This window comes from Glycine max, chromosome 15 (assembly GCF_000004515.6).
Source record: "Glycine max cultivar Williams 82 chromosome 15, Glycine_max_v4.0, whole genome shotgun sequence".
Classification (NCBI taxonomy): Eukaryota; Viridiplantae; Streptophyta; class Magnoliopsida; order Fabales; family Fabaceae; genus Glycine; species Glycine max.
In genome coordinates this window covers 47,813,094-47,834,501 of record NC_038251.2, presented here as the reverse complement: position 1 = coordinate 47,834,501, position 21,408 = coordinate 47,813,094, and the positions used below count along the sequence as shown (strand labels likewise).

Sequence of the window (21,408 nt, the reverse complement as noted above, 5' to 3'; positions counted from 1 at the left end):
AAGACGGTTCTTTCTAACCGCCTTAGAATGTGACGTAAAAAACATTATTTCTTCCCCAAATTACAAAATTGACATCGCCTCCTATTCTAAGACGGTCCTTCAAAATCGTCTTAGAAACAACGTTGTAAATGAGCGCTTTTGTAGTAGTGAATGTAGAAGGGCATTGGTAAGGAAACTTGAAAACTTGTTTTTAATTATTTTTTAACAAAATGTCTAGCTAAAATCTTATCCCAAAAAGAAAACACTAAACAACCATTGAATGTGTGAATTAATTGGTTGTTGATTTTGTTTTAATTAGCTTCCAAAATGCAATCAATTAGAATATTTAGAATAGTAATAAAGAATTACAAAATGAAAAATTATTAAATTGGAAAATAAAATATACTCTAATATTCTATCTTAAACAAATGAAATTATCTTCACAAGGAAGATTGTAAAAAAGGGAAATAAAATATTTGTCTAAAAAATAAAAAGAATGTTATTATCTTATTCATAAAAACTATAAAAAAAATAAAATATTTTATAAAAAAATGAAAGAGATAAACTAAATTTGAATAATATCATGTCTATCTATGACCAAAATACCATGTAAAATACTCAGCATAATTTTAAATTACCATTTGAAAAAAATATATTTAAATTTTAAGGACTAAAAAAATTATCCATTTTTTTTAAAAAAAAATCTAGTAATTTTAAATTTAAACTAATTTTATGATTTAGATTATCCAAATCTAAATCATTCTTTGCAGTGGCTATCCTAAGGAATGTCATATCTTGAACCCGATAAAAATGCGCTTGTTGAACCATTCTTCTAATTTCAACGGTTGACAATCTTTCTTTGTCATTATTTATAGTAATCTGGTTCTTACTGTCAGTGGTCTTTTCCTCAGCAGACACAGATAGTATGCCATTTTCATCTATGGCAAAGCATATATTCAAACAAACAAAGACCAGAAGGCTTAAAAACCCCAACAAATTGTTATCACTTAGTGTTGTTCTCTCACCCTCATAAACCCTAATCAGGATATTGGATTGGTTATCTTCAACTATAAGTTATACCCATGTCCTCTTTACGGGAATAGTAGTATTCCTAGGAATCACTACAGTCATAAGATATCCTTGTACCAAAACACCGAGAGACAGTGGTGCAACATCCAACAACACAAGTCTGGAACATTCGTAATGCCTCCACACAACAATGCAGCCTGCACAACTGCATCATAAACCACAACCTCATCATGGTTGATGCTCTTGCACAAATATTTACCATGGAAAAAGTCTTGCAATAGCTGTTGTACTTTGGGAATCCTAGAAGAGCCACCAACAAGGACAACATCATGCACACTGCTCTTGTCCATCTTAGCATCATTGAAACACCTGTCTACGGTCTCCATATAGGTAGCAAGGAATTTTTCCATGAATCCACCTTCTCTCTCCTCTATTTTTCCAACATATACCACTCAGAAAATTAATTCTTGACATGTACCTCTCTGTAATGGTGGTGAGATGTCGCTATTGGGAACCGACTTCTCTAGGGGTTGGTTTTTTTAAAATTAAAAAAAAAATTAGTTAACATTATAATGTAAGGAAGTTAAGAAGTGGGGAATTCAAACTTCCCTACTTTACTTATTTAAAATATTATATTTTATGGAAAATATTTTTTATTGATGTAAGATGTACTGGTGGACATCCTGGAGATATCTGTGCGAATAAGTCAAGTGCAGCTGAATGGACTTGATCAATTATCCAAAAAATATTAGGTACAATGTTTCGATGAGGGAAAACATTGAAGGCATATGACTACAAATCAGTGTGAGTCGGTCAACCCCATGTTCAAAAGCACAAGATATTTCTCGGTATCATTGTTTGTTGAAGAGACATACTTCAAGATCGCTAAACTTTTTGCTATTAAAGGCAACAAACCCAAGCAATGATCAACTCCCCCTTGCAGTATTCCGGTGTCATTCCGATGTCGTCTATGAGGCAATGAATAACGGTCAACAAGAATCAAATACTCATACGGTTAACGTATTCGACAGACACAACCACACTTATTGTAACAGAGACCCAAGTCCCACTTCAAACACCTAGACTACCTGGAAGGTTAAGGTCATCACTACTACAAAAGTGGCATTTCACGGCGCCGTATCTACATCGGTTATTAAAAACCGATGTAGTAAATGATACGGTGACATTTTTGAAAATAAAGCAAAGTTTTTAGAGACAACTACGACGGTTTTTATAAAACCGCCTTTGATGTGAACGTTACGAAGGTGGTTTTATAAAAACCGTCTTTGTTAGTGGACCTAACTACTACGGTTTTTAAAAACTGTCTTTGATGGAATTTATAAAACTTTTAATTATTTTTGTATTTCAATTTTTCCTCTGAATTAATAAAAACAAAATGCAGCCAGCACAGCAATGTACAACTGCAACCCTAGCCTAACGCGAATTGAAGCCCGTTGCAGCTCCGAAGGCCTCTGCAGTCTCTGTCGCACCTGAGTCCAGACCTATCATCGTGAACTGTGAGTTATCATATCCCCTCCCTCTTTCTCTTCTCCTTGGCTCTCTCAGAAGTGTGAGTTTTGAAATGTTAAGCAGACCAGAAATCAAAATATTTGGCAACTGTTGGTGCGTTGTGTTAAATTTATCAAAAGCTAAGTGTAAAAGTAAAATGACAGCAACTCGTAGTTATATAAAACACCAGGGTACGTATACATAAATAAAATAATGAAGCTATAATTCTGATTAGGGTGTAGAAAGCAAGCTAGAAGCAGATATAAAAGGAAGTTACCTTCACCACATGGGGATTTCCTGGTGGTGATGTTAAGGACTTTAGTTGGCATCCTAACAGGTCCCTTCACCGTGAGGCGCTTGTCCTTGGCACCACGAACAAGGTCGGCACACACTATAATTAAGACAAAAACAATAAAACAATTTGAGTATGAAATAAATAAATAAAAAATAAAGAATATTGTGCCTAAGTAGGTAGGGTTTGTTTATATAGACGAATGTTAGCAGTTAGTATGTTAGGTTCATGGGATTGCTAATGTCTTAAGAGTGTACTCCCCACATAAACAACTCTCTGTTAATTGCTAATAGTTCTGATGAAGAATTTTGTGGCTAACTGCCTATCTCACATACAATTTGATAGACTGGTACAGTGCATAGTTTTGAATATACATTCTACATTTGTGTCATGATAACAAGGCACAGTAACATTCATCTATGTTATCATAGGTTTTTTTTCCTCCTATTGATTAATGGTTCAATCGGGTTTTAAATGCATGAATCCTATTTTTTTACTGCTTGAAGTTATAAGCCATATTTTCTTGGATACATTTTTATATGATTCTGAAAAAATTCATTTTAGATCCACATATGCGACTACAATACGTGACTCAAGATATGCTCGAGAGAGGGAATTTCTTAAAGCGGTATGAATTTGCAACACTTACTCTGTAGGACTGATGCAATGCTGCTTATGTAATTTGGTGTCTTGTTTTCTTTCAGATATGTATTTAAGGGAAAAAAACATTGTTGATCTCATTTTCTCAGTCCTTTCTTTTCAGCTAATCTTGTCATACTTTTTCTGTTTACATTTTACATTGACCTGTCATTGGTTATATTCGAATTGGGCTATTTAGTGTTTTTGGAGAATCCTTGGTTTGTACTCAGTGTGGACCAATTTTTGTTTATTAGATTAAGAGGTTTTGACTGAAGTGAAAAAAGGAAAGGTCTTGTGGATGAGTGCTATTTATGCTCCTATTTGGTGCATTAGCATTTGGTTGGAATAGAATATTAGGACTGTCACGGTTTTAGGAATTTTTTTATAGTGTTACTGGATTGGGCTTGTTGACCGACCTATATTGGCTTGACGAGAAAGTGCTAGTGATTTTCTGTGTGAATCAAACCCTAAACTATTGATACCATATTATGTATGGTAATTGTGTGTCAAATGTTGACCCCAACCATGTATATTTATACTGACAACAGTAACTGCAAAATGATATCCCTAATAATGCTAATTTTAATCAAATAATACAGATATAAAAGTTTGCTAAAACTAATAGTTTACAATTCTAAAATATTTTATGCAATAAAATTTATCATCATTAATTTCTATGTTAGATGTGTTGATAGCTGTAGTGTTACTTTTGTTTTTAATGAGGAGTTCTTGTCTTTATTTGAAAGAAAAAAAAAAAAAAACAGGATAGTTACATGCTGTGTTACCTTTCATTGTGTCGCATATTACTTTACATCAACAGAAACTTCCTTATGTTTTAATTTTTTCACCACTTTTAGCTAATCGCTAATCACTAAACACATATCCTTGTCTAATAGTCATAGATGTTTGTAGTGACACAATGAAAGGTACTAAATTCATTACTTTGGGATAGAAACCTAGTGTTGCTTTGTTTTTCATGTCTTGTATAATAATATGATTATAGGAGTACAACCATATATAGGGGAATGTTCTGTTGCTTAAAAATTGTCTTCCACAATATGTTCTCTTAAATGTTATATAAATAAAGTCATTCCTGTTCGTCTTCCTTACTGCATAACCCTCTAGGCTAGTTGATCATTTGACATGGTTTGAAGCCTCTTTGATGAAGTGGTCAGGTGTTTGATCGTTGCCTCCTTCATTGTTTATAATTAAATGAAATTTCAATAGAAGATGAAGTTAAACAATGATGAATGCATTTTTAGCAAAAGATATAACAATGGAAAGTGATTAATCAACATACATAAATAAATATTTATCATTTAGTTGAGTGACTTGATTAACTACTTACCATTAATTTTATCCTGCAAATGTAACATGTTGGGCAGGGCAACAATTCTGTTTATAAACACCAGTGAAGTTAGCACACTAATTGTAATAGTCAGGTTGCAATTATATAGTGGTATCTAGACAAATCCAAGTGTACATATAATATTGTAGGATGTGTAAACAGCTGACACAAGGAAAAGGAAGGATTGCATCAAACACTCTTTAAAGATTAAAAAGGAAAAGTAATAACTTCTTTTCAAGTGGTACTGCATGATACCTGGTCATGTGCTAACCGGATTTATGGTGTAAAGTGACTACAGTATATATAGTAGTATCAATTTAGAGAACAATAAAGGTAAATAATTACAGTTCGGTAGTGGGTTATATTAATGTTAATATTTTAAAAATTATAAATCTTTAATTTTATCATCAGTAGTTACAAATTTGTAAGTTAAATAATTCTTAATTATATTATGCATGTCCTTGACAATTAATGCTAATTATTCTTTTATGGTTACAGAAGCACTTTAAAAATTTCTCCACTATGAGAAGGCAATGTAGCTTGTGGGTTGCTTAGGTTACTCGGCCAATTTATTTAGGAACACAATAATTTCTTTGTGAGGAAGCTAAACCTGATATGACTAAATAAATCGTAATGCCTGAAAGTCCATGCTATACTCCAAAGTATATCTATTAGCTTTAAAACTTAAAAGAAAAGAAGTCGACGTCCCCTTCACAGTGGTTGTGTGTCATTGTTCATCCCCACTCTTTTTTTTTTCCTTCTTTCAATTTCTTATAAGAATTTTATTTTAAATTAAAAATAATAATTTCACTTTGACCTTTATTTAATTTATTTAAAATGTTGTATTTTGAAAAATGATTTACATATATATTGTATTGCTGGAACTGTGGGGTTTTTTTATTATTATTTCATCTTTATTATTTTTTGCCGTTATAAATTTTTTTATTTGAATACTCAAAACATATATATTGTATTGCTGAAACCAGTGTTTTCTGGAAACTGAAAAAGTATTCAAGAAATTAAGAGCAGAACCAATCAGACAAACCCGAAACCCATGGTTTCAAAGACATTTACTCCAACTAATAACCAGATAAACAACACAGGTTACACTAGAGCAAGGATATTTATGATTGGATGCACCTATAGTTTGCAGCTGTAGTTCCCTCAACAATAAGTCCCTCCCAGTACAAATAGCAGTCCAATATTTGGACATAATTAACGTAATTAGTTATTTGTACTTATATATGAGTTTAGAGGAAGTAATACAAACTAATTAGTACTGGCAGGCATTCCCAAGGCCATTGAAAATAAAAGTAATTAGTACTTATATATGCAGTGCTTGCTGAAGGGAAGCCCCCAGTTTATGATAATGAGCACGACATAGTTGTTGTAACTACTACAACATGCCATAATTTTCTATCAGCAGTACCACTGAACTTTTGGTCTTGTTCGTCTTGAACCCCGCTTGGTGGCTGCAAAGGTTCGTCCAATGTTGCATCTGCAGGAGTAACAGTCTCAGCAAATGCTTTTTCATGTAAGTGTTCAACAGATTCTACTTCTTGTTTTGTCTTGCCATTGCCTAAATTTTTATCAGAAATTTAGTAAGATCAGGATCAAATTGTATGTTTGACCAGAAAACATGTATTGAAAGAGAAAATAGAACCAAATTGCATTCCTGTGCAACAACCAACCCCCACATCTCCTCCTCAATTATGTCGTGGCTTGGTTCAGCATTCAACCCTTTATAGTGTCTATTTGACTTCCATTCCCCAATATGTTAGAAAGCTATGGTTTTTCTTTATTCTTTTTCCGTTGGGTCTTTTTCCTTTTCAGTGAAATATAGCGGAATTTTTTTTTTTTTGAGTTTTTCTTGTCAAGAGAAGATATTTCAAAACTTTATATCTTATTCTTTTAAAAATTCTAACAACACGTTATTCATCCATTTTTAACATATTTTTTTTATTGATTTATATTTCATCTGATATCCATAAAATAATATAATTACAAACTTTATTTTAGTAAGACTTATAAAAATTCAGCATAAAAAGTGTTAAATTTTTTTGTCAAAAGGTATATTTGCTATAAAAAAAAAATATGCTCTCAAGTTCATCGTTGTGATCTTTCTAAGAATTTTTTTTTCTAAAATATAATGCTTATATATAGATAAAAAAAAGGCTTTGCTTGCTTGTTCTATTTTGAATTTGCTTGAATTCGGTTAATTTAACACTTGAATGCTTTGGACTCCATACTTTCATACTTTGGAAGGATGAAAAACTAAAGCATACAATAATTGAAGTTGAAAATTTAGAGTGTATATTTCAGTGTCGAAATTATTAGTATTCATTTTAATTTTTTTAAATACAGAATGCACGAAGGTTTCAACTCAAAACAATTACTTAAACCTAAAATTGTCATTTAATAATACAATATTTCTCATTCTTGATCTAAAAGCTTTAGACTTTATTTTGAAGAGAAAGGAAAATAGATATTAGAAATTAGTAAATGTGTCAGTGTTTCTCTTGTTAATTCATCAAAATAAAAAAAAATGTGTAAAATTTTAAGGCAAAAAAAGGAATACAAATAAAAAACTCTTTTTATTATTTTACTCAAAAATGGGTGTACATTTCAATATATTTTTTTCTAAAAATAAACAACATCTTTCTTTCTAAAATCTAACCGTTTACCTATTAAATGTTTTTAATTTGCTAGCTCAACTTTTTTTTTTTGGTAGATATAACTAGCTCTACTTCTCTACTGAATTTTTTTATGCGTACAAAAAATATATTCAGTTGAATTTTGACGTGATCATGAACACGTTTAACCACATGCAATATTCCCATCACCATGCTCTCAAGTGCATGCATCTAGCTACATCAAGGTCTAATACGTCTTCAAAAAGATTTAATACAAAAGTATCTGTCTCCTAGCTAGGTACTTGTAAGGTACAGTCAAACTTCATAGTAAGATTGGATACTTTCTAGAACCTTTCCCCTGAAATCTTAAGCTTAAGGTTAAAGTCTGAGAACGTCATATTTAATGAGAAATAATCGATCTTAATTTGAGATAATATCAGATAAAAGATATTTTGGAATCTTCAGTGTATATATTCAATTGTATCATTTACATACACAAAACCTTTCATATATATGTGGCATAACATTCATTTCATAGCATGATACCCATAAAGCGTACAAATATGTTAGCAAAACACATTGTTTTAAATAAAAAGGAAAGCTTAGGCACAATAAGCACTGTTTATAATATAAGTAAAAGAGGATATTCTAACTCAAAAAACTAATATATTGGGTGAGAAAACCTTGTGGTTTAAGTATTATATATGAGATTTTAACACTATCTTCTCTTTTGAGGGCAGACATCCAAAAATCTTTACATAATTAAAACTATCTCAACGGTAGCCATTTTTTCTTATATTGACGACTTGACTCATTTATTAGTATTTAGTACATTAATTATACCTTAATCTAGTCTATAGATAGTCTTTTATGTAACCAAAGACTTAACGAAAGCACCATATTTGTTACTCAATTCAAGCAGGTGAAGGAAGTCCAACCCAAAAAATTAATTAATTAGGTGAAAGAGCTTAAAGTTCATCAACTCCATAATTCTAGTATCATATTAAGCTTTATTCTACTAAATATGAGGCTCAAAACCAGTAATGCCCAAATAAGCAAAGACATAGTCCGTAAAGCATAAAGAAATAAATAAATAGTTAATGATATTCAGTAAATTTATTTAAATTTTAAAAAAATAACTTTAAAATAAATATTTTTATGTAAATTTTTTTAAGAAATAAATAAAATTTCTTTCTTAAAATAAACAAAAAATTAATTTTTAAAACAAAAATAATTTAAAGAAACATACTAAAAAGATAAAAAAATTACTTATTTTATTATAATAAATATTTATTTCAACAAATAAATTCAAAAAACCTAGTTACTAGACAAAGATTTAGGCAAGAAGAAAAAAACATTGAAAAAGAAAAGAAACTCATGGTTTTCAATGATTTGAATATGCTGTAACAGCTTAAATTGTGACTGCTTTTGTATTGTTTTACTTCTTGTTTTGATTTCCCTATTCATGCTACAGATTATACCTCCTGTTTAGAACAATATATTTTATTCTACCATTTTACTGCATCCCCGCACTCATTGTGGTTGTTAGTCATCGTCTTTCGAGGTATGTATCTATCTATTTCTGAAACTGTTGTGCTTATTACATGCGTGTTGATATATCAATATTGTTTGATATTACTAGTTATGTGCATTATGAGTGAATCTTAGTTTCCCGTTCGAGATTCAATACATTGATTAATACAGATAGTTTGGATTAATCGATGTATTGAGTCTTGAATCGTCCGTTTGGACAGTTTGGGAGGACATTTTTTTATACTTGATTCATACATAGAGGTAAATTCTATTTTGCATGATTTGAAGAAATTTCGGTATACTACATTTGACATTGTTCTTCGGGTGCATACTTGACTGCAGTGATTGTGCACCATGTCACCGCTTTCATCTTGTGTATCTGAAGACCAATGTGAAATACTGCCGAAATTTCGTCAAATCTAATAAAAGAGATTTTACCTATACGTTTGAATCAACTATAAAAATGTCTTCTTGAATGGGATAGGGTCACACCTTTAAAGAAAATAAAAGTGAGGTTCTCATGCATGATAGATAACTTAATGAAGTGTAACAACAAAGGGAAACATGGATCAAAGTTGGATGAAAGCATCATGCATCAGTGATGAATATCAACATGGGGTGGAACAATTCTTACAATTTACTGAACAAAATGCACAAAGTTTGGGGAAAATTTTTTCTGTCCATGTGTTAAATGTGTAAATGGGAGATGCCACTCAGTAAATGAGATAAGATTGCATCTTATATGTCATGGGATCATTCCTAACTACACAAAATGGATATGGCATGGGAAATTGACAGACATGCCAATAGTTTGTCCCATCGAGCCTGTTCGTGAAGACATCAGAGATCATATAGAAGACATGATTCGTGACCTTGGACAAGATTGCTTTCAGCAAGCACATGCACCTTTGTATGACAAATTAGAAAGTGATTCGAGAAATCCATTGTATGAGGGATGCACAAGTTTTACAAGGTTGTCAGCGGTGTTAGCTTTGGTGAACTTGAAGGCAAGATTTTGGTGGAGTGACAAAAGTTTAACTCAATTGCTTGTGCTATTGAAGAAGATGCTTCCTAAAACAACACATTGCCGAAGAATCAATACGAGGCGAAGAAGATATTATGTCCTGTGGGAATGGAGAACCAAAAAATCCATGCTTGCCCTAATGATTGCATATTGTATAGAAATCAGTTTGTAGAACTGCATAAGTGCCCCACATTTGGGGTATCACTGTACAAATTAAAGGATGACAACTGCATTGATGATGCGATCACTAATAGTCATCCAGCTAAGGTGTGCTGGTATCTTCCAATAATACCAAGGTTTAAGCGATGTTTGCCAATGAAAATGATGCAAGAAACCTTACATGGCATGCAGATGGCAAAAAAAGTGATGGTTTGCTCCGGCATCTAGCCGATTCTCCGCAATGTAAGACAATTGATCGTTTGTATCCATATTTTGGGGAGGAACCAAGAAACCTAAGGCTTGGTCTTGCTTCAGATGGAATGAATCCTTTTGGTAACTTAAGCACAAACCACAATTCATGGCCTATTTTGTTGATGATTTACAATCTCCCTCCTTGGTTATGCATCAAGCGAAAATACATTATGCTTTGTCTAATGATATCGGGTCCAAAGCAGCCTGGCAATGATATTGATGTGTATCTTAGCCCATTGATTGAAGACTTGACAACATTGTGGGAAGACGGGGTTGATGTGTGGGATGCCAATCTGCAACAAACCTTTAGGTTACGTTCAATGGTGTTTTGTACTATTAATGACTTTTCCGCTTATGGAAATTTAAGTGGATATAGTGTGAAAGGACATTATGCATGTCTTGTATGTGAGACAGACACCAGCTTCATCCAACTGAAACATGACAAGAAAATAGTATATAGCAGACACCGAAGATTTCTAAAACCTTATCACTTGTATCGGCGATTGAAGAAAGCTTTTAATGGAAGTTAGGAGAATGAAAGTGCCCCACAACCATTAACTGGAAGTGAAGTTTATGATCGGGTGAAAGACATCATTACTATCTTTAGGAAAACCCAAAAGAAGACATCATCTGAGACAAACATATGGAAGAAAAGGTCAATATTCTTTGGTCTTTCATACTGGTCTGATCTACATGTGCATCACTGCCTAGACGTAATGCATGTAGAGAAAAATGTTTGTGATAGTTTAATTGGCACCCTTCTTAACATTAAAGGGAAGACAAAGGATGGTTTGAAATGTCATCAAGACCTACTTAACATGGGAATACAAGAGCAATTGCATCCGATATCACAAGGTTGGCAAATGTATTTGCCCCCAGCATGCAACAGAATGTCAACAATAGAGAAGCGAAGTTTTTGTCAATGCCCACGGAGTGTAAAAGTCCCACAAGGATACTCTTCAAATATCAAGAGCCTTGTAGCTCTCAATGATCTGAAGTTGGTTGGCTTGAAGTCTCATGATTGTCATGTACTAGCTGTAGCGATTCGGGGTATCCTACTTGACAAAGTTAGGCTTGCCATAACTCATTTGTGCTTTCTTTTTAATGCTATCTGTAGCAAGGTCATTGACCCTCGACAATTAGATGATTTGGAGAATGAGGCTGCCACTACTAAAAAAACAGCTTTCTACATCGCCCAATTAACATCGGTTATAGCTAAAACCGATGTTAACGAAAGCGCGATGGCATTTTTGTAAATAAGTAGACTTAGTTAACATCGGTTTTTCCAAAACCGATGTTAGTATGCCATTGTTAACATCGGTTTTGTAAAAACTGATGTTATCGAGTCGATGTTAACATCGGTTTTATTATAACCGATGTTACGTAGTTGATGTTAACATCGGTTATTTTTAAAAAACCAATGTTGTTATCATTATAAATTAAACTTCTGAAATTGCACAACCCACGCTTGAACCCTATCGTTCTTCTTCTTTCTCCTTGCGCTTGAACCCTATCGTTCTTCTTCTTTCTCCTTGTGTCAAAGTCGCCTGTGCTTCCGTGACTGCAACCATATTGTGGAGATCGTGTTTGTGGAGATCGTCTTTGGCACTTATCCATTGAGGTACGTCCTTTCGTTTTAACATTAGGCGTTCGTCGTTTTAACCCAGGGCTTTATTGTTGTTTCTCCTTCTGCCTGAGTTCGTGTTTGTCGCAAACTGGGCTGCGCTTCCGTGACTGCAACCACATTGTCGAGTTCGCGTTTGTGGAGTTCGTGTCTGCGCTTCCATCGAAGGTATGTCTCTGTTGTATGTTAATGATGAAAATCCATTGTTCAATGGTTTGTCTCTGTTGTGATGTTTCGAAACCCTAGTTAGGCACAAAGGGTTAATCGTAACTGAATGTGTAGTGATTTAGGACCATATGTAACTGCCTTAAGCAGTTATTGTAGAATAAATTATGGAGTAACAACAGGGGGTTAGGCAGTTTTTAGTGGGTTTTCAGGAAGGGAGACATGAGGTTGTCAAATTTACATAGAGGGTTTCAGGGACAAAGCTTTGATTTACACAGAGGGTTTCAAGGACAAAGCTTTGATTTACATATTGAATTTCATCCAAATTTTTGACAAGTCATTGTTACTTCCATGAATATTGATATTGTATCATGCTTAATTATATGCATTTGCTTATTCTGATCATTGTGTGTTGTGTGATTATTTCTTCCATGCAGGTACATGATTCCTATTTGTTGTGAGAGTGAAATGATGGGCAGCAGCAGCAACTAAGGTGAGTTTATATTTCCTTTTTTTGTCTTTATCTTTGTTAGTTTGTTATATAGTTTTTATTTTATATGTTTGAGTTTTAAATGTGAAAAAAAATAGAAATAGAAAGGTCTGCTGATTGCTTAGGAATTCCTTGATGTTTCATTGCATTCCTTTTGAACCTCAAAAGGTGCTTATGATGGCCTTTGGTTAAATTTCTGATTATATGTATTGGGGTCCTTGTGCTGAGTTATTGTTGGGTTTGTTTTGCTTTTTGGAAGGTGGCACTTTTGTGTCTTGTATCTTTTATTTTCAGTACCTGTGGTACTGTTCTGTTTAATTTTTTTTTTTTGAACTGCAAAGATAATTTATATTGATAATTAGAAGTACCAGTGGTACTACAGATTACAAAGAGACATTTTTTTTTGCACAGCAAAAATCAATATATTATATATGAAATTCAGTACTAGGTGTACTGAAGATACAAAGTTAAAAAGCAAGACAATTACAGTCTGCATCCCATTAGGAAAGACCGAATATAGCCCACAAAAATACAAACCCATCCCCTCTAAGAAAGAACATCCTTTAGATTGGTTGACCAGAAATTAAAGTGCATTTGGAAGTCCTTCTCCACACATTTTATCCAGGACTAGGTGTGGAACAAGGCATCATCCATGACCTTTTCAGGAGTGAATGGCTGGTTCTTGAATATCTTGGCATTTCTATGGTACTAAATGGAGAAGGACAGGGCTAGCCACAGAAATTCCCATCTTTTGTTGGTACTATCTTTGCTATTCCACTAGGTGAATTGTAAAAAATGATTCTTTGGATCTATGGAATAGGAACCCACTCTATTAACCCATCTCATTGTCTCCCACCAAAGACTCCTAGTCTTTTCACAGTTGAACATAAGATGATAAATCGATTCTTCTTCATGGTCACATAAAGGACAGCTATAAGAAGGCAGTGTGACCTGTGTCTTTCTAAGATTATCCCTAGTAGGAAGTCTATTCTTGAAAAGTCTCCAAGAAAAAGCACTCACTTTTGGGGGAATTTTCAATTTCCACATAATGTTAAGAACATTGTCTTCACTATCACTATGGTGAGCCTCCTGCAGCACTTTGTAGGCAAAATTTGTTGAAAAAACTCCATTAGTGTCTGGCTTCCACCAAAGGAAATCTATGCTGGATTGGTGAATGTGAACATAATCGATCTCAACAAGGAAATCAGCTGCCAATTGAATTTCATGATCAAAAAAATTCCTTCTCCATGATAACTTCCATTCCCACCTACCCTCCACAAAATCTCCCATAGAATTGATTGATGAATTCTGCTGTTTACTTATTAAATATAACTGGGGATATTTTCCTTGGAGAGTACAGTTGTCCTCCATCCATTTATGCTTCCAGAAATTGATGCTGGACCCCCTTCCCACTCTCCATTTTAAATTATCAGTTAAGCATTCATTGTGATGCTGCTGGAAGATACTCTTCAAATCCTGCCACCATTAGGAAGTGAAATTCCTCCTTCCACCACAAATCAACTCCTTCCACCCACCATACTTAGAGATTAAAATTCTAGACCAAGGCTGGTCTTGATTGTTAGCCAGCTGCCACCCTCATTTGCCAAGTAAAGCCGCATTAAATAAAGATAAGTCTTTAATCCCTAGACCCCCTTTGTTCTTAGGAAGACAAACTTTGTCCCACTTCACCCAAGGAATCTTGCTGGCCTCTTGGTGACTTCCCCACAGAAAATTTCTCTGGAAGGAGACAATTTTTTGCACCACTTTTTTGGGAATCCTAAAGAAGGATAGAAGGTAGATAGGTAAGGCTGAGAGGACAGAATTAATAAGAGTGATTCTGCCCCCCATTGATAGAGTTCTTTGCTTCCATTTTGCAAGTTTGACTTCAAACTTCCTTACAATAGGCTGCCACACGATCCAGCTCTTAGAGGACACCCCAACTGGAATTCCAAGATAAGTAAAAGGAAATTCCAAAGTACTGCAATTAAGGAATTGGGCAGCTTCCCTGCACCAACTTGCTGATTTACCCAAACAACCAAAGTGGCTTTTAGAGTAATTTATCTTGAGACCAGATGCTTCCTCAAAGCACCTCAGAACACATTTTAAGGTTCTCACATTTTGCTTAGTAGCATCTCCAAAAAACAAAGTATCATCAGCATATTGGAGGATGTTCACCTCTTCTTTTAAAGATCCCACTAAGTAGCTTTTGAACAGGTTCTTGGACACAGCTGACCTCATCAAGCCTGTGAGACCTTCCGCTACAATGTTGAAGAGAAAAGGTGCAAGGGAATCACCTTGCCTTAGACCTCTTTTAGGAGTAAACTCCTTAGATGGACTCCCATTAATTAAAATGGATATAGTTGCAGTATTTAGACAACCATTTGTCCATTTCCTCTAGCTTTCACAAAATCCCATCCTTTTAAGCATGTAGTCAAGAAAACCCCAAGAAACCAAGTCATATGCCTTTTCAAAGTCGGCTTTGAAGACCATGCAAGGTTTACTTCTAGATTTGGCCTCAGCTATAGTCTCATTGGCAATTAAAACACCATGAAGAATGTGTCTCCCCTTCATAAAAGCCGTCTGCCTTTCATCTATAAGGTGAGGTAATACAGCAGCCAGCCTCTTGGCCAAAACTCTTGCCACAATTTTATAGACACACCCTATAAGGGAGATGGGTCTATAATCATTGAAAGATTGAGGGTCATTAATCTTTGGAATGAAGGCTATAAAGGAAGCATTAGTTCCTTTTGGAAAGGATCCATTGATATAGAATTCATCCATGAATCTCATGATGTCTGGTTTCAAAATCTCCCAAAAGTGTTTAATAAAATTAAAATTGAAGCCATCCGGGCCAGGGCTTTTGTCCCCCCCACAATCCCAAACTGCAGATTTGATCTCCAATTCATTAAATCTAGACACAAGGCTTTCTTTGTCTCTTAGATCCAGAGAGGAGAAGTAAACACCATCCAGTGTTGGCCTATTAGAACAATCCTCCAAAAATCTGTCTTTGAAATAAAGGACAGCCACATTTTTAACCCTGCAAGGTTCATGAATCCACACACCATCCATGAAAATACCTGGAATAGCATTTTTTCTTCTTCTATGATTGATCAATCTGTGAAAATAAGTAGAGTTGTTGTCCCCTTCTTTTAGCCACTTAATTCTAGCCTTTTGTCTCAACATAGATTCATATGCATAAGCTGCCTCCCACAATTGAACTTGAAGAGATTTCTTGAGAGTGACTTCCACTTGGGATAGAGGTCTGTCATTTTGAACATTCTCCAAAGCATTTAGCTCCTTTTTAATCATAGTAACTTTTCTAGCATTAGCTTCACCATTTGTTAAGCTCCACTGCTTTATGCACTGTTTGAGGAGTTTTATTTTATGGTTCAGAACATATCCTCCCCATCCTGGAGTATGATAATTGCCCCACTACTGCTGAACAGGCAGGTTGCAGTTTTATTTTATGGTTCAGAACATTTCAAACTTTACAGTGACTGGGTAATTAGGTTAATGGGTGGACAGGCAGGTTGCAGTTTTACTAATTCTGTTGCTATCCATGTGGTGGTATTAAGATGGGCACTGTTATTGTCTATAATTGAAATATAGTGTAATTGTTTTTTTTTCTTCTTAAATTTTGAACCGGCGCTATCATTCTTTGAATGCCATCATCTACCTTTAATGATTCACATCTAAATTGGTCCCTGTTTAATTAAATTAATTAGTTATTGCTTTAGTTTGACTGGATAGAAGTATGATATGTATTATTAAAAAATTGTCAATGAGTTGTTTGATAGAATGACTGAAAAAGGCTTTAAATACACTCTCAGTATAATGTCTTTTGAGAGTCAATTTATCACCATGAAGTGAGAGTCATATTGTTGATAAAAGGCTTTAAATACACTGTGGCTAATTTTTGTATGGTTTTTTTTAGGGCTATCATTTACTACTGCTAATTGGCGTTGCTGCGGAAGCGCTTTGATTATATCTTTGAAGCCTCAAAGTCAGGTATTTATATCTTTGATTCGAAAACTAATTTGAAATTGTTGTTGTATGCATTACTGGTATATTTGTAACTTATGCTATGCCTGTCTACATGACCTTTGTTTCATTGGACTGATATCTTTGAAGTATTTACTGTGATTTAAACTCTCAGAACTTGTTCATTGTTAGTGTTGAATGTTTTTGTAATTTTATCTGTTGCCCTTCTCTATATATATGTTGTGACTGTCACTGCCCTTCTCTCTCTCTTGTATTATCTTTTTTTTTATCAGCAAAATTATAATTTGTATTAATAACTATGAGTACCAGAGGTACTAAATATACAAGGTAGAAACCAGCAGACTAGCAGAAGCATAGGTCCTACGAATCAGGTGCCAATCTAAATAGAATACAATAACCCTGCACTGCTACCCTAATCAAAAAATGTTGTTGATAAATTACTAGACCAATAGTTGTAGGGCTGGGCAAAGCCTTTCTCCAGCTGTCTTGTCCGCAAATTCCCTTTTTTTTGCTCAACAAAATTAGATATTATATATATTGAAAACTACCAGTGGTACTAAGATTACATTGGTAGATATAAATGTGCATTTGGTTCCTGTTTTATAACAGAACCACTTACAACAAGCTAATTGATACATAGATTCTGAATCCTCTACAGCCTATTTACTTAACACTTCCTTTAGGTTGGAGGACCACTGATTAAAATGTGTTCCAAAGTCTGTCTCCATATTTCTAAATGGGCAGGCTCCTCCTCTACATCTCCACAAAATGGGCACTGTACCTCATTTAATTATCACAACCTGCCACCTTCTAAGATTCATCCTAGTTGGAAGTCTGTCCCTAATTAGCCTCCAAGCAAAAACCAGTGATTTACTTGGTATTTTGAGCTTCCAAATGTCCACAAAGTCCAAATTCTGATTAGCTCCCATCTGTGCTTCCCATATCAAGTCATATCCGCTTTTTGTTGAGTAGTATCCAGTTTGATCATGCTTCCAGCTGCACCTATCCTCCCTATTTGGCTGAATCTGTTGCTGTGATAGTTCTCCAAGGAAATTATCTGCCATTTGAATTTCACTATCAAAAAGAGCTGTCCTCCAAGATAGCTTCCACTCCCATCCGCCGTTGGTGTTATTCCCCATATTCATAATGATTTGTTTCTGTTGATCAGAAATTCGGTACAGCCTTGGTTATTTGTCCATTAATGGCATAGCATTATGTGTCCAAGGGTCCTCCCAAAATCTTAACTTCTCCCCACCTCCCACCTTCCAATTTCTTTCCGTTTTGACTACCTGGTTCTGCTGTTGCTGCTGACTTGATAGCAGGTCCCTCCACCAAATAGAGTCTTGGCTTCCTCTAATGCCTTCCTCCAATGCCCTCCAGCCTCCATACTTTGAGACTATGAACTCTGCAGATTATCAACCCCTTCCATTCGCTGCAAGAGTTCCAATATGCTTCTAGCTTTTATCTTAGCTCTATCAGTTCCATTTTCTGACAACTCCTGCAGTGCTGCTTCTGCACCATGTTCTTTCGCTAGTTTTAATTGCAGTGGATCTCCGGTGCATAGTGACCACAAGACAGCAGCAACATTCTCTCGATTGCGTGGAGAGCCGGTTCGTATTACGTCAACAACAATATGAATTGGCTTGGTTCTTCAACACAAGTGTCTGATGTCCTGTATGCAAAGGACAGCAGCAGCAGAATCCTGTATGCACAAGTGTCTGCTGTGTCTTGGGGCAGGTTCTTCAACACACACACACACACAGAAACACACCCACACACAGAAACACACACACCCCCCCCCCGAAACACATACACACAGAAACAAACACACACAGCCACACACACACATCGAGAAGCACACACACGGACACACACACACAACTTCAGCCACTAAGTCAAAGAGTAATGGAGTCAAAGGGTCTCCTTGTCTCAACCCTCATGATACACACAGATCCTCATGATACACACACACACATATACCCAACTACAATATTAAACCATAAGCACCCTTCAAACCCAGCATTTGAAATTAGTTACATAAACAACTGCTGATGTCTATATTCGTCTGTAATTGAATTTGACCTTTTGTATGTTCTTGTATGCGATCAGTGTAATTTGCTATATAAACAACTGTTGTTCATGGTGAGTGAACCTTAGATTCCCGTTTGAGACTGAATGCAATGACTCTTGCGAACAGTTTGCATTAGCCATTGTATTTAGTCTTGAATTGTCCGTTTGGACAGTTTGGGGAGATTGGTATTTTTATGTTAGATTCATTTGTGAAGGTTATTATTATTTTCATTAATTTGATTAAATTTCAGTTCACTGCATTTCAAGTTGTTCTCCAAGTGCATACTTGATTATCGGGAAATTCATTTCACCAATGTCATGTCGTGTACTTGGAGACCAATGTGAAATGCTATCGAAATTTAGTCAAATTTTTGTAAATAATGGTAACCTTGACGATTGAAGCTAACATAAAAGACAGCTTTCCTAAATGGGATAGGCCCACACCTATAAATAAAAAAGTGAGATTTTCATGCATGGAATTGCGTAGATGGATCGAAGTTGGATGAATGAAAGTCGCATGAGCCCAGAATATGAGGATGGCGTCGAACAGTTCTTGCAATTTTCTTTAGAAAGAGGTCGACCGAATGAAGAAGGAAAATATTATTGTCCTTGCATCAACTGTTTGAATGGAAGACGACAATTACTCGATGACATACGAGACCATCTATTGTGTGATGGGATTAAGAAGAATTACACAACGTGGATATGGCATGGTGAAGTGACAGACATGCAGAGTGGGTCCCAATCTGAACCGTTTGATGTAGAAATGGGAGATCGGTTAGAGAACATGATTCGTGACCTTGGACAGGAGTCTTTCCAGCAAGCACACGCCCCTGTGTATGAAGGATTACAGAGTGATTCTAAGAAGCCTTTGTATGCAGGCTGCAAGAATTCCTTAACCCTGTTGTCTGTTGTGTTAAGTCTGGTTAATGTGAAGGCCAGGTATGGGTGGAGTGACAAAAGTTTCACCTCACTGCTTGAGGTAGTGCACAATCTGCTTCCAGAGGACAACACATTGCCTAAAAGTTACTATAAGGCGAAAAATATATTGTGTCCGATGGGTATGGAGTATCAGAAGATTCATGCTTGCCCCAATGATTGCATACTGTACAAGCATGAATTCCAAGAAATGTCCAAATGCCCTATATGTGGGACTTCACGGTACAAAGTCAAGGATGAAGAGGAAAGCAATTCTGATGAAAACTCCAACAAGGGTCCCCCAGCGAAGGTTTTGTGGTATCTTCCAATCATTCAAAGGTTTAAGCGTCTCTTTGCTAACGAGGTTGACGCAAAAGACCTTTCATGGCATGCAAATGGAAGGATTTCTGATGGAATGGTCCGTCATCCGGCTGATTGCTCCCAGTGGAAGAAGATTGATGGTTTGTATCCGGATTTCGGGAATGAGCCAAGAAATCTTAGACTTGGACTAGCCAGTGATGGAATGAATCCATATGGCACCTTAAGCACTCAATACAGTTCATGGCCAGTTCTGCTAGTAATTTACAATTTGCCTCCTTGGTTGTGCATGAAGCGAAAATATATGATGTTGTTTATGATGATATCGGACCCAAGACAACCAGGAAATGACATTGATGTATATCTAAGTCCGTTGGTTGAAGATCTGAGAAAGTTGTGGGACAAGGGGGTTGTAGTGTTTGATGCGTTTCGCAAGGAGACGTTTGTAATGCGTGCAATGCTTTTTTGTACCATTAATGACTTTCCAACATATGGGAATCTCAGCGGTTACAGTTTTAAGGGTCATCATGCATGCCCCATCTGTGAAAAAAATACAAGTTACATACAACTTAAACATGGGAGAAAAATAATCTACAGTAGGCATCGCCGCTTTCTAACACCCAATCATCCTTACAGACGACTGAGAAAAGCTTTTAATGGAAGTCAAGAGCATGATATTGCGCCGATACCGTTGACTGGTGAGCAGGTATATCAGCGGGTTGAACACCTGAATACTGTATTTGGGAAGACCCAAAAGAAGGATAAAAGTCAAAGTTGCATATGGAAGAAGAGGTCCATTTTCTTTGATCTTCCGTACTGGTGTGATCTTGACGTTAGACATTGTATTGATGTTATGCATGTGGAGAAAAATGTCTGTGATAGTGTGATTGGGACGCTCCTTAACATTCAAGGCAAGACAAAGGATGGCTTGAATACCCGTCAAGATCTAGCTGATATGGGTATACGATCACAGTTACATCCAAGGTCTGATGGGAAGAAAATTTACTTGCCCCTAGCCTGCCATACTTTGTCCAAGAAGGAGAAGATAAGTTTTTGTCAGTGTCTTCGTCAGGTGAAGGTTCCACAAGGATACTCTTCAAATATTAAGAGCCTTGTGCAGTTGAAGGAGCTTAAGCTTGTAGGGTTAAAGTCTCACGATTGTCACGTGCTCATGCAACAATTGTTAGCCGTGGCTATACGAGACATCTTGCCAAACAAAGTCAGGTTAACGACAACTCGCCTGTGCTTTTTCTTCCATTCTATATGTAGCAAAGTCATTGATCCAGTCATGTTTGATGAGTTGGAAAATGAGGCCACAATTATACTGTTCCAGTTGGAGATGTATTTTCCCCCTGCTTTCTTTGACATCATGATTCACTTGATTGTGCATACTGGTCAGAGAAATCAAATGTTGTGGTCCTGTT

The 21,408-nt window shown here is 35.5% G+C and overlaps 2 protein-coding genes across 2 annotated transcripts; both read right to left on the bottom strand.

The window, feature by feature from the left end:
• Positions 1–14,272: 14,272 nt before the first annotated feature.
• On the bottom strand, positions 14,273–14,914 carry LOC106796194 (uncharacterized). Its single transcript, XM_014767776.1, has one exon. It carries the CDS (start codon positions 14,912–14,914, stop codon positions 14,273–14,275), a length of 642 nt encoding a protein of 213 aa, XP_014623262.1.
• A 2,546-nt stretch (positions 14,915–17,460) lies between these two features.
• LOC106796193 (uncharacterized) lies at positions 17,461–17,817 on the bottom strand. Its single transcript, XM_014767775.1, has one exon. The coding sequence runs from the start codon at positions 17,815–17,817 to the stop codon at positions 17,461–17,463; it is 357 nt and encodes a 118-aa protein (XP_014623261.1).
• Between the last annotated feature and the right edge of the window lie 3,591 nt (positions 17,818–21,408).